General features: G+C 39.3%; 1 protein-coding gene across 1 annotated transcript; it reads right to left on the bottom strand.

Annotated features, from left to right (window-relative positions):
- Positions 1-1,739: 1,739 nt before the first annotated feature.
- On the bottom strand, positions 1,740-16,791 carry pld3 (phospholipase D family member 3). The gene is made up of 12 exons (XM_080428573.1): positions 16,620-16,791; positions 12,751-12,856; positions 12,386-12,436; positions 10,496-10,656; positions 9,359-9,539; positions 8,705-8,822; positions 8,021-8,148; positions 6,715-6,915; positions 5,763-5,902; positions 4,227-4,392; positions 3,155-3,254; positions 1,740-2,729 (listed from the first exon to the last, which is right to left on the bottom strand). The coding sequence occupies exons 2-12, from the start codon at positions 12,775-12,777 to the stop codon at positions 2,542-2,544; spliced, it is 1,461 nt and encodes a 486-aa protein (XP_080284699.1). The 5' UTR covers positions 12,778-12,856; positions 16,620-16,791; the 3' UTR covers positions 1,740-2,541.
- Positions 16,792-20,013: the final 3,222 nt, after the last annotated feature.

Below are 20,013 nucleotides of genomic sequence, written 5' to 3' on the forward strand. Positions count from 1 at the left end.
AGTACATTTACTTTCCACCACTTACTTTCCACCACTGACTCCTAGTTAGATTTTTTATTTCTGGGACACAAATCTACGCTATTCAACCCTGTGGTATTTTTACTCTTGAGACTGTAGGCCTACAATTGGAAGCAAATGGACATTCAACCAAATGTTCCATTCAATAAATTTTTTCTAATTAAGTTTTCTATGTAAATTACATATATTATTATTCACACAGTCTCAGAGTTACAAACCCATAACTCCTCAAGGACCCCTGGGGGTCCCTGTGCCCCACGTTGAGAGATGGTACTCTTAGCTTGTTCACCTAACAAATCTCCTGCTGACTTTAAACAAAAGGACAAGATGTAAGTTGGATAAAGGGCTATTTATTATCAACAATAATGCTGCAAACAAAATAAGGGAGATGGTGGTACAGTACATACATAATTGATCAGTGGCATTTAAAAACAGTACCACATTCTTCTCAAACATTCTGCTACCTGTAAAAACTAACTTATTTACACAAGTGTCAGCATAACTTGATGTTAATTGTGAAAACACTCCACACAGTGGAAACTAGAAAAGGTGCACTCAGTGGAGCGCATATCTCCGCCAGGCCGGATTATGTCAGTCTTGTCCAAATATGGAGTTCCACAGGCTCCAGACTGGCCTCCCAAGTACTGACGTCATATTGGTGACATTGAGGGCTGGGCAATTAACCAAAAATACATCGACAGAACTATTCGTTGAGATATATAAGAAAAACGATCGATCCAACATGAACCCCTTAACCCTGTATTACATTTGGTTGTACAACAGTGGCGTACAAAAATAGTGGAAATGGCCGAAAGTTCATTTTATTTTAATAATCAGGAATTAATAGTAATCAAGGTATAAGTTTGAAATAATTATTTTGATTTGAAGTCATATCGTACAGCCCTAGTGAGTGGAGTTCCACACAGCTCCAGACTAGCCTGCAAGTAGTGCAATGTCACCCCATAGCCTGGAGGGACAGTGGGTCTTCTGAGGTTTTACACATTCACAAAAATAAGTTATTTAACAGATTTGAAAAATGTTCCGATGATTGAGTTCCTTGCTTGGACTGCTGTCATCGTGCATTACGAAAATGTATGCTGATCGGTGTAGTGGTTTGGGATATTAACCATGACAAGCACACACACATGCACAAACATAATCACTCCCCCTGCCTTCAGCGTGGCGGAGATAATTAAGAGCATTCATGTTCATTGATAATTCACTCTTGTATTTAGTGTCACAAAGTACGTTAAGTCAGATAAAACCACCCTGTATGGCACTGTATTTCAAAATGCCTCATATTGTTCAAAACCACCAAAGGTAATTCTGGCACAGCACACAAATTGGAGTATACCATTCCAGAATCCAGCATTCTAAAAGCATCAATCAAATACACTATCCCTGAGATAAGACTGGGATTAAGAACTCCCACAGAGGCAAAACTAATAATACACCATAAATGATCTACACAATTACTTGTTGGGTGAACATGATTGATTCATTAATTATAGGTGAAAATAGCTTAAAGGGATAGTTCACCCTCAAAATTACTTTTTTCTATGGATCACCCCATGGAGACTTGAATTCATGGATATTTTTTTGTTTTTGTCACATTCCTAAACCAATAATTTGATGACCAGCGGACCGGTAGGCAGCGGTTCCGGTAGGAGATACAAAGGAGACTCTTTGTGTCTCCTACCGGAACCGCTGCCGGTCATCAAATTATTGGCTTAGGAATGTGACAAAAAAAAATAAGACTAATCCATAGAGAAAAAGTTATTTTGGGGGTGAACTATCCCTTTAAATAAGCTAGTGTAAACCTGAGCCCATGAAAATCTATGCAAGCTAGCTACATCTTATTACAAACACTGATAGAAACAAAATAACATGTCAATGTGCTTCCTAAACATAAGTTATTTGCACATTATGTCCATTATTATTGCTACGTATGACAATGATTCACATGGAGGCTTGAGGCTCCGTTCGTTGTACAGTTCTCGCATGGCACCAACACTGCCAGGGTTCCCTGGGGGTCCCTGCTTCTGGGGGTCCCTGGAAGAACATATTTGGAGATGGGGGTCCGCAGGCCAAATACATATCATTTTGGGGGATCTTGACATGAAAAAGTTTGAGAACCACTGATTATAGCAGATTAACATAATCTTTTTTTTTAACTGTTTAGATTTAGAAGATTTGAGTTTACAAATGTTCGCTTTAAAAAACATATATTCAAAGATTTGCAAAAATGTTCATGTTTTAAAAACAAATAGCAGATATACAAGCTCATAGTGCGGCACTTGGTGCCGCGCTATGAGCTTGTAGATCTGCTATTTTTGAATAGACAAAGTATAAGATAATGGTTAAATTGGTTCAAATCTAAAATGACAGATGATTTCCCGGTCTTAATGGGTTAAGTTAGATTTTTGCAGCTTGCTCATGTTTTTCTGATACAGCAGCATAGAAAAACAGATTTGGGCTCTATAGGCCTGTCGCTGTGTCTCCTGCATTTGGAAGAAATCCCAGCTAACAGACAGTTTTGTGGTCAGAATGTTGGCTGATAGCAGTGCTGTAGGAGGAGTACCAGTCCCTCTCAAACACAGCCTTCAGCTGTGCTTGGACAGTCGATTCCAGGCTCTCTGATGCGGTCTGGTTGATGACCAATGCTGTGCCGGCAGTGTTCACAAAGTAGTCACCTGACCAGTTAGATGTACCTGAGGACGGAAGAAGAAAGATATGGATTACATTTAAGCCCAAACAACAGTCATTTCTTGGAAAGTTTGAACGCACATTTAGACTTAAGAGTACATTATTTTTTTTTACTGAAAACGGTGACAGGAAAAGTGTATGTTAATGATTTTTGAGGAGGTTAGGTGCAGTTGAATGCCTTCTCATGTGTTAAGTGTTTAATACAATTACCAAAGCCTGTGTACTATTAAAAAAAAGAACTACATCAAAGAAGATTCATAACTTTATATTAATTATTGACTTGGTTGGAATACCAAAATGAACCATGATGAATATGGTGGATTGTGGTGAAAGAATAGGAATGGGATTATAAAATATAAAACATAATACAAATTGATGGTTCTTATAAATGCATCCTGTTCTGAACCATGCAGTCTTTGTGTAGCCTTACCGATGTAGGCCACCTTGTCGGTCACCATGTACTTGTTGTGGTTGACTCGAGCAAAGGGAATCTCCTTCTGCTTGGGGTTGGCAGGCACCACAAACAGCCTCTGGGGACGAGACACAATTTGTGAGTTCCTCTTAGAATTGTAATTGTTGTTTAATCCAGGCGAGACTCAGATGAGCTCTCTTTCTCAGCAACACCGCGCTTTATCTTCACACAGTAAAACACATGCCTTGCTAAAGGGAACCCCACTTAATTATCCTTAAATAGAATAAAACTTTCAGTCGAAATATCGTCTCTGTCGGGTGTAAACCTCATATTTCCAAAACTGTTGGACCTCATATGTCTCAAAACGCGTTGCGTTGGAGCTTGTAGTATACAGTGGTGGAAAAAGTACTAAATTTTTTTTACTTAAGTAAAAGTATCAATACTGCAATTTAGAAATACTCTGTTACAAGTGAAAGTCAGAAATTACTTGAGTAAAAGTACAAAAGTATTGGTATCAAAATGTACTTAAAGTACCAAAGTAGAAAGTACTCATTATATAGAATGTCCCATTTCAAAAGTTTTCAAATGTATACAAAGCTTTTGAAAATAGCTGATCTACAAGCTCACAATGCGTTAATGTATGTTTTGTAATAATAATCAAATCTACTTTAAGTAACTAAAGTTTTCAAATAATTGCAGTGGAGTAAAAGTACAATATCTGCCTCTGAGATGTAGTGGAGTAGAAGTAAAAGTACTGCAAATTGGAAATACTCCAGTAAAGTAAAAATACCTTAACATTGTAAGACGGGAACCTGTTGCTATGTACAGTATATAGCAACATACATTTTTTGTAATTTTTTTATACATATTTGAAGTTTTTCATAAAACTTAGGTCAGGATTTAGAAGGCGTTTTTAGAATCGGCCTCAGGTCTAAATGGGTTAAGTACAGTACTTGAGTAAATGTACTTGTTACTTTACACCACTGGTAGTATATCTGCTACTTTTGTGTGACGGTGTGTAGTATGATCAAGAGGTTTCTGCCTGACAGCATGATAGGCTTTTACAAAGACGCATACAAGCACCCCTCACCACTTCAATGTCCAGCTTGCTCTTGGGGTCATGGACCGAGGCCAAAGAGCGGAGAAAGGAGAGCATGACAGGCTGGGTGCTGGCCCAACAGCTGATCAACAGGCGTACTTTGACCCGCCTCTCATATGCCATGCGTCTCAGTTGAGTGTCAATGTCAGCCCAGTACCTGCAGAGGGAGCCACACAAAGAGTTATTGTTAGTAATATTACATTACATTATATTACAGTCATTTAGCAGACGCTTTTATCCAAAGTGACTTACAGTATGTGCATTCAACATAGGTAGGCAAGGAAACCACATATATTGTATACCACTTGTTATCATCATGTTACTTACTATACACAGATTTTCATAAAATTATATTTTTATAAACATTATCTTTCATATTTATGCTACACTTATGTTATTTGGTCAAATACATGTACAAAACAGCAGGGCATCCAGCTCTTCTGCTGCAAATACAGAACATTAAAGGGGGTGTACAGTATGTGAGATGTTTTGTTTTTGTTAATTAAAAAGAAAGAAAGTTCTAGCTCTGTATTGTAATTGTAATCATTGCTATAGACTCTAGAGTGTTTAGTGACGGTCTCAACATCTCTCCAGCTCTTATGTAAACAGAAAATAAATGTTCAGGATACTTATTTTATCCAATCAGAAAAGAGAACTTGGCAGTGGCTCAGGAGGTAGAGTGGACACTTGGGGAATCGGAAGGTTCCCAGTTTGATCCCCGGCTCACCCTCGGTTAGTGTCAGAGTGTCTTTAGCAAGACACCAAACTGCCCCCAATGTGCAGTTTGGTGTCTTGCATGGTTTCGTCCACCATTGGTGTATGAATGTGTGTGTGAATGGGTGAATGTACTGCATATTGTATTTACTTTGGATAAAGGCGCTAAATAAATTACATTTTGTATCCTGTGTCCTGAGTTCTCTGTCCTGATTGGATAAAACTGGAAATGTATTTTCTCTTTACTAGAGCTGGAGAAACAGCTGTTACTGAATAAACCTTCTAGCAATGATATAGCAATGATTAAACAATCGGAATACAGAGCTATTTAAAGGAGTAGTTCACCCCAAAAAAATACTTATTTTCTATCAATTACACACCCTATGAAGCCTTGAATTGATGGAGATGTTTTTTTTTGTCCCATTCCCAAGCCAATAATTTGATGACCAGCGGAGTCTCCGGTAGGACACTCCAATCCACTCTGAGACTCCGCCAGGCATCAAATTATTGGCTTAGGAATAAATATCACATACACACCCTTTAAAATCATGTGAAATGTGTTGCTTTCTTTGTTTCTTTGAGCTAAATTAAATCCAATCAATCAGGAGGGATTGGGTGTAAAGCTATATCCGTTTTGACTGTTACGTTAGAAAACATTTTAGTCCATAAGTATTCGATCTACCTTTAGACAGTTCATGACCTTCTGACCAAATATCTGATCTACCCCGATACCGATAACTCCCCGGCCAGCATATCTAATCTAACTTAATACTTCATAAATATATGACCAAATACAGTAATGTTGTGACCAGCCTTTTTGGATGGGAGAACTCCATTGTGGGCAGGTAGTTCATGACAGCAATGTAGATGAATTCGTGGGCATCCTCCATCACACTGAGGACGGACTGGAGGTCTGGGGTCCTGCCTGCCGCACAGAATGATGGGGGGGAGCTCTACAGAGAGCAAAAGGAACATGAGAGACAGGAAGAGAGGGGGAAGGAGAGATTTTTTGGGGGTGACATTGGATTGCATAGATCAGTGGTTCAGAGACCCCCAAAAGATACATTTGCTGTCTCCCCAGGACCCAAACTAGTGAAAATAGACGATCTACAAGCTCACAAGGCGTTGGGTTGTGAGTTTGTAGATTTGCTATTTTCACTACTTCTTAAACTATTGACTGATTTATCTATGAAAAGATTTGATGTTTTCTTTTGAAATAATTGTAAAAAATTAATGGAAACAAAAATGTACTTGCGACCCATAAAGATGGGTCCGCGACCCATTGTTTGGGAACCACTGGCATAGATAACCATACTAAAATGTGAGAGAAAGAGAGACCTTACATCTATGGTAAACACACCCAACAATGTCAAAGTGTTGTTGAGCACGGCACAGCTAAACACTGCACTGGAGGTGATCCTCACCTCTATGATTAAATCCACGTGCGAGCAAAAGAATATGAGGAACATGCTGAAAGATTTGTATGGGTCGCAAGTAAATATCCCCTTTTTTCAAATTAAAAAGAATTCCAACATTTTTCAAAAGTATTTCATGAATAAAAAAAAATCAAATACATTTCCATAAATAAATAAAACAAAAACAAAAAAAAGTAGTGAAAATAGCAGATCCACAAGTTCGCAACGTGGCGCAAAGGGACACGTTGTGAGCTTGTAGATCTGCTGTGGCAACCGGGGTGGCACTTCATTGATTTAATAGCAATATGGCCGCCGTGTGAATATGGTCTATAGCCAACCCCGATACTAACCGACAGGTAGACCGTGGACGGTGTGTTGTTGAGTGCCAGCTGGAGGGGCGTGTCCTTGTTGTAGGGGGTGGAGAAACTGCTGGGCCAGGGTGACGGGATTGGCTCACCGCTCTGGCCTAGGAACCAATAAGCCTCAAAGATCTTTCCGAGGTCTGCTGCCAGGCAACTGCAGTTGTAAACCACTGCCCCCAGCTCCTTGACCTGTGAAGTTGCAGAATACATCATTATATTATCACCAAGTATAATTGTATGTATCAATTTTTATACATGGAGCACATTGCATACAAGAAAGACACTCAAGGTGTCTAAAAAAACGGATTTCTTTCCCACACCGATTTTCACTCATTGATTAAAACAAACTAGCATGATGAGCAAAGGGGACATATGAGCAAAAACATGTTGTTTCTTTAAACAGGATATCCATTTACAAGTGAGTCGAATGGGAATAGAGGACAGAACAAATACTTTTTTCCCCCACCTCAACACAATTTATTCTCTATAAAAGTGCCATTAAATGCAATACGCTTCCTGTTTTTTTTTTGTTTATAATTTTTATCCCACGATTTTGTAACCCATATTTTTTCACCCAGTGCCAATAGCCTATGTAATCCTGGGCGCTACTCTCCCTCTGCCAGCCTAGGGAGAGCCCAAGCTGAGGCTCATGCCTCCTTCAATGCATGAGGAGCAAGCAGGCCGCTTCTTATCACCCGACAGGGGGGAGGTTCCCTGGTTAGACGTAGCGCGTGGAAGGAACACGTTATTCCAACCAGTTCCTATCCCCTCCATCAGGCGCCCTGGCTGACCAGGGGGAGGCAGTATAGTGACCAGGATTACTGCATGTTTTTGTGAGGGTATTAACTACCCTAGGAGACACGGGGAGAACATGCAAACTCCACACAGAGTAGGCCCTTTTGCCAACCCCACCTAGGGTATGGGCACTGATGACGCGGAGGAGAGAACACGCCCCCAGCGCCCACAGCGTCCCCGGCGGGAATCAAACCCAGGACCTTCTAGCTGTGAGGCGACAGCGCTACCGACTGCGCCACCGTGCCCCCCTATACGCTTCCTGTTTGAGAGAGTTGGTTACTCTTCACACATTAGGATACTGGACACAACGATGAGTCAGCAAAAGAGAGGAACAGGGAAAACAGGGAAAATGAGGAACTGGCAGATGACTAAAAGCCCATGGACAACTTATAACCTAAACTATAGCTGTCTGAGTTGAAAATTGAAAGTGTTGTTTTGCTTAGCGAGAACATTTTCAGTTTTGAACACAGAGATTAAAAAGTAAAAAGTGTCAGTGTACCTGTGTGAGCGATCTCCAGTCCATGTTGGCACTACCAATGTAGATGTGTTTCTGGTCGACCACCCAGAACTTGGTATGCAGGACCCCGGTTGTCAGCTCTTTCATGTTCACCGTCCTGATGTCGGCCCCTGAAACACAGAGATCCATGTGTAACACATGCATTTACCATACACAGTTACACACGCCGGCCATTTTGTTCTAACATCATCCTCGATGATGCAAGCCTAGCCCTAAAAGAAAAGAAAATACAATAATGTAATAAAACCAACATCTTTCAAGGGATTTTCCATCTTTGTCATCCTTTGGCGGCATACAGGAGAAAGATTTAAATCAGAGTGGCTTTGTTACATGAAGTCCTATGTAAATAATGTTGTGTTAATGTTATTGTAGTGGAGATAAATAAGCCGCTTGTTCACATTAGTTCAGGCAGACAGAAATAGGTTTTGCATTGTACGGAACCTCCCGAGCAGTGAAACGTACTCATGCACTACTACTGCATGTACAGTGGACACACACACACACACACACACACACACACACACACACACACACACACACACACACACACACACACACACACACACACACACACACACACACACACACACACACACACACACACACACACACACACACACACACACACACACACACACACACACACACACACACACACACACACACCAGAGCTCTTAAGCAACTTGAGATCATCTTGCGGCTGGCTGTGTTGTGGCGTGTTGACTGCGATACGGACCGACAGCTTCCCAGACACCTCAGACAGTTTCTGGAGAATGTCCTCACCCTGTGCAAAGAATGACAAAACATGTTGCAGCCAACAACATAAAAGAAAAACCATCATAGTGGTGGGTAAGGTGGGTACCTAGGTGGTTCCAGGTAGTGGCGGAAAATTTCTAAATGTATAAAACAATCTTGAAAATAGCCGATCTACAAGCTCACAATGAGTCGCGATGCGACGCATTGTGAGCTTGTAGATCGGCTATTTTCAAATGGCCGAAATGTATATAGGGCTGATGTGGTTAATGTATGTTTTGTAGTTATAATCAAAGTAACTAAAGTTTTCAAATAATTGTAGCAGAGTAAAAGTACAATATTTGCCTCTGAGATGTAGTGGAGTAGAAGTAAAAGTACGGAAGATTGGAAATACTCCGGTAAACTAAAAATACCTCAAAATTGTACTTAAGTACAGCACTTGAGTAAATGTACTTAGTTACTTTACACCACTGCAAAACAAGTTGCAGCAAACAACATAAAAGAAAAACCTGCCTTAATTCACATATCAGTTAATCCCTTATTTGACCAATCATAGGGCTAGCTGACCTGAGAGGCTGTGGGCTCATGAGTGCCGATGTCCTTGTTGGTGAGTGTCCAATAGAAGGAGGCTATGTCGAGACTGCTCCTAGCCTCACCAATCAGGTCGAGCCATGCCTGATAGGTGGAGGTGTGTGCAACACTGGAATTAAATTCCAGACCTTCTGGAATGCTCTCCAACAAAACAAACCTGAAATAGAATCAGAGAATATCTGTTATATATTGGTCTTCAATTTACATGGAGATTGGATTATCACGACGATTTATCTGATAGATACTTAATTAGTGGCAAACAAAATTCTTTCATATCTAAACCCATTTCTCACCTAATAGTGCCATCAAATACAATACGTTTCCTAGTCTGTGTGCTCTTTACTCTTTTGAATACTGGACACAACGATGAGTCCGCCAAAAAAATGGGAAATGGGAAATAAGGAAAATGAGGAACTGTGAGCTCTTTAGTTTCTAGAGATGACACATGGCACATGACTAAAAGCCCATGTCAACATAACTTCCTCTATAAACCAAGAACAAGCCCTATGTGGTTTAAACCACATTTCCACAGAGATAGAGGCAGACGACTTACTGCACCTCTGCCACCATAACGTGGAATGCCCTGACATCATCCACAAGGGACATGAATCACTGGCATAGCGGCTTCTTTCAAAATTGTCCTGAAAAGGCATCTGTCAGAAAACTACAAGTGGAGATAGACGTTAAATCCCCTTGAAATGAGGGGTCATACACTGCCACTGTGTTTCCTTTTTCTCCTCTTTAAATACATCTATTGGTATTTGTTGATGACATGTACTTATGTGTTAATATTCTATGCTCTGTTGATGAATTGAATACATAGGGCCACAATTGAAACAAGTCCCCAGGGCTTTAGCGCTATCCTTTTAGCCTACGTGTTTTAATCAATCAATTAATCAATCAAACCACAGGAACCACCCACCCCCCCCCCCCCCCCACACACACACACACACACACACACACACACACACACACACACACACACACACACACACCAACCACACTCACTTTAAAGTTTAAAGTACCTTTGCTCTCTCTCTTTTATGCGACTGTTCTCTCCAAAATATTTTGTGGCGTTAAAAAAACAAACAAACAAAAGCTGCTACCACTTACTGGCAGGGGTCTGAGCAGGTCTCTGTGAGGGGCAGAGACAGCCTGGGGCCGGGTGCAGGCTGGGAGGAGGGGGCCGGCCCCGGGAACAGGAGACTCTGGAGCATCAGTGCAGCCAAGAGTAGAGTCGCTACACAGGCCAGTCCCAGCACACATCTAGCATACTGGAAGAGAAATGACAACACGTCATACCGTACATTACATTTACCAATAGATATTGCAGCATTTAGCTGATGCACCCGTTGTTAAATCGCTCCAGAAAGGAACAGTAGAATAAACGTTCGCGTATTTCTTTAATACTACATACATTTCAGATTTACATTTAAAAGTAGGTATTTTAGCTGATACTTTTGCCCCAAGTGACGTACCATGTACAGTATGCAATGACAGAATAAGATAGCAAACATTTAGAGCACTGCAGGGAAAGACTTTTGTGCTCAATTTTGCCTGTTGCTAATTCAACCCTTTAAGACTGGTTAACTGTTTAACAGTACCCAGCAAGCACAGTCAGGACCTGGACCAATCAGTGACGTCTCGATTGGGGCTAGATCAAGTCAAACCAAGACAAGTCAGATCTGGCCCAGAATATCACCTGATTTCAACCAAAATTTATCCTGACCACAAAAACGTCACTTCCAGGACGTCATCTAAACACATTTCTCATCACCCAAAATTGCTGTCCAAATGTCCATATGATGTCCCGGTGATGACGTCCTGTAAATGACGTAAAGACATAGAGTTAAAAATAATAGAGAGGGCACCCGAATTCTCCTCCCATCCACTTGCATTGAGTTGCTCACCCAGCACATGTGCCTATTTGAACGCTTCTTCCGGGTTGGAAATTTGGTGGGCGAGGCCTATTTGGGGCCTCGAACGCGTCACTTCTGTGACGCGTTTTGCGTCACAGTGACGCGTTTTGCGTCACAGAAGCGCGCAGCCCCGTGCGCAAGCTCGTGCGCATGCTCGTGAGTCGAGCCCATTGGTCGAAACCGTTTTCGCGTTCATGTGTTGAGGCCCCAGGCCTGCACGCGCCTGCACTACCATGAATGGCCAGCATGTTCAATTGGCTTCAATTGGGTTCTGGGGGCTTGCGTAAAGATCATCCCCATATGGGCTGTGATCTGGCCTAGTCCTGAACGTCACCGGGGTGATGACCGGGCGTCATCATAACGTCATCATGACGTCATTGTGCTTGCTGGGTACTGATATGAGTGCACACACCTTTAAACAGCCTTAACATAAAAATGACAAGACGACCCAAAGCGTGTCAGAGAGCAGACAAAGAGAGAGGGATTTTTCTAAGTGTCATCATGTCTAAGTGAGGTAAAAGCTAACCTAAAAGTATCCCTTTCATCATACAAGCATAGTTTAACTCCTTGAACACCTTGTTAGTAGAATCCCCTGACCCCCGCCCCTACTTTCTCTGTAAATATACCTTATGATTCTACTAACTTTATTCCATTATGTTTTGTAGAATATTTTGGATTGTACTGTATATGTATTACTGATGAATTGAGTACAAAGGTCCACAATGGAAACAAGCCCCTGGGGCTTTTTGTGTTATCCTTTTAGCATAACCTTTGACTGTACTACCTGTATTGTAACTGTTAAGCATGTTAATACAGTATTCAATCAATCTATCAATGGCTCTCCTGGAAGTTTTATGTTCAAGTATAATTTCGTGTCTATACAGAGATTATGTGTGTGTGTGTGTGTGTGTGTGTGGGTGTGTTTGCAAATGTATAGGTTTTATGTATGTGCAGCGGGTGTATGCTTTGTGTTAATGTCTGTGTGTGTGTGTGTGTGTGTGTGTGTGTGTGTGTGTGTGTGTGTGTGTGTGTGTGTGTGTGTGTGTGTGTGTGTGTGTGTGTGTGTGTGTGTGTACTGGCCTACCATTAGTGCTTTCCTGTTGGGATCTTCTCTCCTCAATCCCATGTCCACCATCTGTGACATCAGAGTAACAAAGCAGCCTTAGATGGAGAATACAACTTGCTTTTGGTATACCGTGTCTTTGTCTTTATTAGACAATAGAAACAGAAACATCTCTCATATCGAGAGAGGGGGGGGGGCATGAAACAAAGGCTGTTAACTTCATACATTTTGAAAACAAAATATAACGGATACACACTATTCTTAGCCTGCTATAAATAAAATAGGAAAACAGGGTGGAAATCAGTGTCCTATCTCCAAATTAAAAGTAAAACAAAACAAAACAAAACAAAACAGAGACCATCAATGAAAAGCACCATTATCCATACCCTGTCATAGGGAATGTCCGACTTCATGTTCACAGACAAAGGCAGGGTCTGATTTGATAAGGCAGCTGAAGTCCTCTCAGCTCAGGTTAGAGGATTGTCTGTGGCTCTGGATACAGACAGAAAGCAAAGCAAAGCATATGTTACAACATGGCTACAAGGGACAGGCTAGGTGTATATAGGAATGTCACCGTTATGACATTTTAAGTAAAATTAACTAAAATTATGACCATTATTATGACGAAGGATAATTGTGATTATCTCAAATAATTCCGATTAGACGATGTAATAATTGTAACAGGCCTCGTGTATTATGCATATAGCCTGGTAAACCCTCCCTCCGGAAATCTCATTTGTCATTGGAAATGTGTTGTTCCAGGGATCCCCAGAAGCAAAGATTTGAGTTACAAATGTTTGCTTGAAAATATATATATTTTAAGATTTGCACACATTTTCAAGATTTTTCAAAAGATAGCAGATTTACAAGTTCATAGCGCGGCTTGTATATCTGCTATTTTTGAATATCCAAACAAATCTAAAAATGACATGATGATGCTTTCCCGGTCTTAATGGGTTAAAACATTGCAACTCAGCAGACATGGGTCAAGGATCATGATTTGCAAATAAAGATGTCTCTCTTAATTTGCTTTGTGTACCGTGTTAGCTGGGTGGGGGTACCAAAGACCATACAATAAAATAGAGAAATGCCGAAAGTTTTAAGACAAAATCAAACTCATGTGTGATTCAGGTGCGAATTGATTTCGCAGCTCAAATGTAAAGTAATTTTGCAATAGATTTCTGTGTCAATGACAATGACACTATCTGACTCCAATGGCATAGCCATTCTGGTAGTTCAAGTAGATTAAGAATAAGAATTAAGCCATTTTACTATTTGAACCTGATGTGCACAACTGACCCACGTAGATATGCATGTCTTTTTGTCTTGTCTGCACCGTACACCCTATGTATAGGCTTGTACTGTGAGCAGCTGACAAAGAGAAAGTTCTAGGTCTCTACACTATTCAACAAAGCGAGCCATGACTCCATACTGACAGATGGGCTACCGGTGGTTCAGTTAACGTCAATGTTTGGAACCATATTTAAAATGTGTGGGTGCAACTTTTATTTCAGTCATCATGTGGCAGCTAGGTCTGTCTTGAAAAAAATACATAACAATAACAATAATAATAATAATAATAATAATAATAATAATAATAATAATAATAATAATAATAATAATAATGGGCCTAAATAAACGAGGTTTTAACCTCAACGTGACTGCATTCGTGAATGATGCATTTGTAAATGATGAAAAAAGAAGAAGAAAAAAAGAAACAACAACAACAACAAATACATTGCATTCAAAAGAGGAAGGATCTAAGGCAGGACGTGTGGTTGAGACTCATTGATCACTAGAGTAGTAGATGACTGAATATCACGAGAGTAGAGCTCTCACCACATCATGGGATTTACAATTGGAAGGTTTACTAGTGGCTGTCAGACTGAACTGTATTCCTAATCCTACACATTTGTAGCCTGGTAAAGCCCCTCCCTCCGGAATTCTCATTTCCATTTGATTTCAGGAGTGAAATAAAATACAAATGAGATTTCTGGAGGGAGGGTTTACCAGGCTAACACATTTGTACTTTTACTTTTATACCCAAATTCTCATTTAAATATATTTACATAGTTTCAGTGAGTATAATACAGTATAATGTAATTATATTAATAAATGGAACTTTTTATCTTTACATGACAAGTGCTGTTAATGGTGACTACTAGTGCTCTTGCTGAGCTGACCTGTTTTTCTTTATTGTACCTACATATGACTATAAAACATACTTTAACTGAAAGCTCCTTCAGGCGTATGGGTCAAAACATACATTTAAAGTGCTTGGTGATAGGACAATAAATGTTTAACACAATATGCCAAACACTGACAGTTGTCTCAAAATGTCCACATTTTTCGTAAACTTCCTTAACTTGTTATAAGAGTATGTCTACTGGAAACAAACTTATGAACTGCAGCATGGCTGTTAGCAGAGGTGTTGATCTTGAACATCAACATCAAGAAAACAGACCACCAAATAACCATGAAGACATGAATCAGAATCAGTGTGAAGTGAACAGTGGTGGAAAGTTAAAGTCCGGTATTCAAAATTTACTTGAGTAAAAGTACAAAAGTATTGGTACCAAAAGTAGAAAGTACTCATTGTGCAGAATGTCCCATTTCACAAGTTTTCAAATGTGTAAAGGCCACTTGAAAATAGTGGGCTGAAGTGAATAATGTGTGTTTTGTAATAATAATCTACAAAATCTACAAAGTAACTAGTAACTAAAGTTTTCAAATAATTGTTGTGGAGTAAAAGTACAATATTTGTCTCTGAGATGTAGTGGAGTAGAAGTAAAAATACTGACAATAGGAAATACTCCAGTAAAGTAAAAATACCTCAACATTGTACTTAAGTACAGTACTTGAGTAAATGTACTTAGTTACTTCACACCACTGGAAGTGAATACAGATTATAAACATGTTCCAAAAGGGTATTATTGAGTACCAAAGCAATGGATTCTTTAAAGCGAGTGTGCCAACATACTGATGTGTGCACTGGGTCATAAAATGACATGTGTGATGTGTCAGATTAGGCTATGCTACTCTGCTTCATCAAAGATAAAAAAGCACAGGCCTAAATATTCACCACACTAATTTCAATGTCCAACCTCACTGGATGTTTGTTAGTCTTGTATCAAGGCTAGCCAAATCATTTAGATCAAACTTGCAGTATTATTGACACACACACACACACACACACACACACACACACACACACACACACACACACACACACACACACACACACACACACACACACACACACACACACACACTCTCTCTGAGCAGTGGAAGAAATTGAATTTAGGGGGGTTTTAAACAGGAGTATAGTCATCTGTGTCCAGAAGAGAATACTGAGCCTGAATGGATCAGTTTATCAAAAGGCAGTGGTGGATTAAAGTACTCACAGTATCAATACTGTGTACTTGAAGCACCAAAAGTATAAAGTACCCGTTATGCAGAATGTCAAATTTCACAAATTTTCAAATGCAGAAAATGTAGCAAAATCTTTTGAATATAGCAGATCTACAAGCTCACAATGCGTCTGAGCTTGTAGATCTGCTATTTTCAAATAGCCAAAGTTTAAATAGGGCTGCAGTGGTTAATGTATGTTCTGTAATAATCAAAATCTACAAAATAACTAAATAAACTAGTTTTCAAATAATAATAATAATAATAATACCTCAACATTTTACAGTACTTGAGTAAATGTACTTTACACCACTGAAACTGGGGTCTAGTTTTGCTTACTTTGTACGTGTCAAAACAAGTAACCATATGCACAAGTGTTTAGTTCCTCCTGTCCTGTAGTCAAACTGAAACATGAACTGGAACCTACAGTATATAGGAACCAGGTTCAAATAATATACACACGGATACTGATCCCAAAACATATATCGTTTTACAACAGCATTCTGGTTGTGAAACTGTAAATATAGAAACGATTCCTATTGTGTCCCTTGTTTAAGAGTAGTCGTGGAACAGCACCACATTAACCCACAGTGGTGTAAAGCAACTAAGTACATTTACTCAAGCACTGTACGATTAAGTACACTTGTTAGTTTTTAATTTACTGGAGTATTTCCAATTTAAATTCCGGTCTTTCTTACTTGTACCACAGTATTTCCACATTGCAGTATTGATACTATTACTTAAGTAAAAAAATGTAATGAGTACTTAACACTGAGAGTAGCTGACAGTACAGAGCGACAACAACAAAAGAACCAAACTAAACCAACAGAACAGTTCAAAAACACACCTGAAATGTGTCCAGTCCCATAAAACACACCACTGGGGGGGCTTCTGTGTCACATCAGCTCTTCAGATATCAGTAAAGAAGTGACACACGACGTTTATATGCACGAAAAGACCACAACTTTAAGTGAAAAACTGCTGTTTATCTCAAAGTCAGTCCCACTAAATATACAACAACAAGCATCTGAACAGAGAGAGAGTGAGTGGAGAGAGAGGGTGTCATGTGACCAACGCTAAAAGCAGTGTTGCCAGATTGAGAGAAGTAAGCAACCAGGGTCTATGAAAACAAGTCCAAAAGAAGCAACTATATGCCAGGGTCAGTGGAAGAATTACTTACTGTTAATGTTACTAATAGTCCAATATTTGGAGGCTGGACTTTGTAAAACATATCAACAAATAATTGTAAGAGATTTAAAGGCCAGAATGATGTATATCGTCTCTGTCGGGTGGAAACCTCATACCGGTATGTGCAAAACTGTTACTTTACAGGATAATTTCTTTTTTATAGCAAAAGTAGCATATCTAGAAGTAAAAGTACCAATACCACAATATAAAAATACTATGTTACAAGTAAAAGGCATGTGTTCAAAATGCTACTTGAGTAAAAGTACAAAAGTATTGGCATCAGAATATACTTAAAGTACCAAAAGTAAAAGTAGGCTACCAAATATGTTTGAAAATATCAGATCTACAAAGTTTTATAATTATCAAATATACTTTAACTAATTATACATTTTATCATTTATACCTGCAAAGTAACTAATGTGTTCAAATAATTGTAGTGTAGTTAAAAGTACATTATTGAGCCCTTGAGCACTTTACTTCTTTGAAAATAGGCGATGTAAATCTACTATTTTCAAAAACAAATCTTGGGGAAAAAAGTGAAAAATGTAGAATATTTTAAAAACATTTTAACAACACAAATCTTGTATGGATGGGGGTCCCTGGCACAAAATATTTTCAGTTGGGGGTCCTTGGCTTGGAATGTGGGGGTTATGTGAAAATATTTTAGAACCACTGGTTTAAACATATTTAGGAAAAAAGCCCAAATAAACAACTAAACTTTAGAAACACGCCCAAATAAGCAACTATACTTTAGAAACAAGCCCAAATAAACAACTACACTTTAGAAACAAGGCCAACATAAGCAACCCGCAACTACCAATACTTACAAGCAACTTTACAGAAAAGGAAGCCAATAGTCGCTTATAATAAGTGGACATGGCAACAATGGACAGCAGACCACGTGACAAACACAATGAAATGACAGTAGTGCAGTGTGCCTTTTCGGCCACGAGGGGGCACTTTAACATAAACACAACGGCATCATCGACGCAGGGCTCATAATCAGGGTTGCCATGTCGGCTTATTATATGGGACTTTGGGCTTCTTTTTCTGTAAAGTTGCTTGTAAATATTGTTAGTTGCGGGTTGCGGTTTTTTGGGCTTGTTTCTAAAGTGACTTGCTTATTTAGGCTTGCTTCCAAATGTTTTAATTATTATTTAAACCAGTGGATCTCAAATATTTCCATAAATGTTTTGTGCCAGCCAGGGAGCATTTGTGTTGATAGTAAATATTCCACATTATATCGAGTTTATCGATTATGAAGCGTCGCGATGCAACGCGTTGTGAGCTTGTAGATCTGCTATTTTCAAATAGCCGATGCATTATAGGTTTAAAGTTGCTTCTTTTGGGCTTTTGGGTTTTCCTAGACTTGGTTGCTTGTTTATATCGCAAAATCTGGCAACGCTGAAAATGATACAACCCAACACAGTCAGCAGGTGAGAGGCCAACATGGCCCTGTGGCAAAGACATTTGTTATGTAGTACTAGTAGTCCTACATGATTAAATTCGGTAACTGGAAAGGTTACACACACACACATTTAATAACATGAGTAGCCGCGCAGAAATTTAAGTATAACAGCCTAAAGTGCTGGTTAGTTTGAGCATTCCTCCTACAGTGCAACTCTGACATGTTTTATTTAACAAGACAGCAAACAAACAAAGAAAATAGAACATGTATGCAACCACGCCTGTATGCATGTGGATGTTGTTGAGTGTTCTTTGCTTTTTCACCAGTGGCAGTGCAGGTGAATGGTCCAAACAGGTGCCTGGTGGTCAGTGGTGGAAATAAACTTTTTTTTTTTACTTAAGTAAAAGTATCAATACTGCAATGTACAAATACTCTGTTACAACTACAAGTGAGAGTCTGAAATTCTAAATGTACTTGAGTAAAAGTACAAAAGTATTGGTATCAAAATATACTTAAAGTACCAAAAGTAGAAGTACTCATTATGCAGAATGTCCCATTTCACAAGTTCTTAAATGTATAAAAAGCTTTTGAAAATAGCAGATCTACAAGCTCACAATGCATCATATTGCAACACATTGTAAGCTTTAGATCGGCTATTTTCAATTGGCCGAAATGTATGTAGGGGTTGAAGTGGTTAATGTGTGTTTTGTAATAATGATCAAAATCTACAAAGTAACTAGTAACTAAAGTTTTTAAATAATTGTTGTGGAGTAAAAGTATAATATTTGCCTCTGAGATGTAGTGGAGTAGAAGTAAAAGTACTAAAAATTAGAAATACTCCAGTAAAAGTGAAAAACCTCAAAATTGTACTTAAATACAGTACTTGAGTAAATGTACTTAATTTACACCACTGGTCCTAACAGGGGAACAGGTGCCTGGTGGTTCCAGAGGCCAAACCGTCCTCCTGGGTGAGAGAGGTCATTGGACGGGTCCGGGTCAGCTCATAAAGGTGAAAAAGAACAAGGAAAACCCAAAAGAAGACTCCAAACACAGAGGTTAGACCTACAAGAACATAACTCTACCCTATACTGTAGCTGTTGGTGTTCTAGGTTATTCTAGGTCAGTGCACAATGCATTTCTACAGGTCAGGCCATAGACCCAATTACATAAAACAAACAAACTAAAACTATAAAATGTCCTCAAGTTCCAGTAAGCTCTTACACAGGACACATGGCTTGCCTAAACTTCTGGCTTCTAACGTCCCGTAGTGTACATCGACCGGTACGTAACCACATATGGAAAATAATGTCAAACTCTTGATTACATTTTTAGTGTCTGTTTGACCAGTTTTAAGTATTCATTTATGCATTGAACTCCCTCCCTACTTATATCCTATATTATGATCTGCTACTTTTGCTATTTTGTTATTTGAATCCTGAAAAGTAACAGTTTTGCACATGAGGTTTCCACCCGACAGAGACGATAGACATCATTCTGGCCTTTAAATCTCTTACAATTATTTGTTGATATGTTTTACAATGTTCAGTCTCCAAATGTTGGACTATTAATAACATGGAATGTAAGGAAAAAAGAAAATATTGGTAATTTCCACTGCAGTGGTTCTCACTTTTTGGGCTCAGGGCAC

The sequence above is a fragment of the Gymnoscopelus braueri genome, assembly GCF_963280865.1.
Source record: "Gymnoscopelus braueri genome assembly, chromosome: 5".
Taxonomy (NCBI): domain Eukaryota; kingdom Metazoa; phylum Chordata; class Actinopteri; order Myctophiformes; family Myctophidae; genus Gymnoscopelus; species Gymnoscopelus braueri.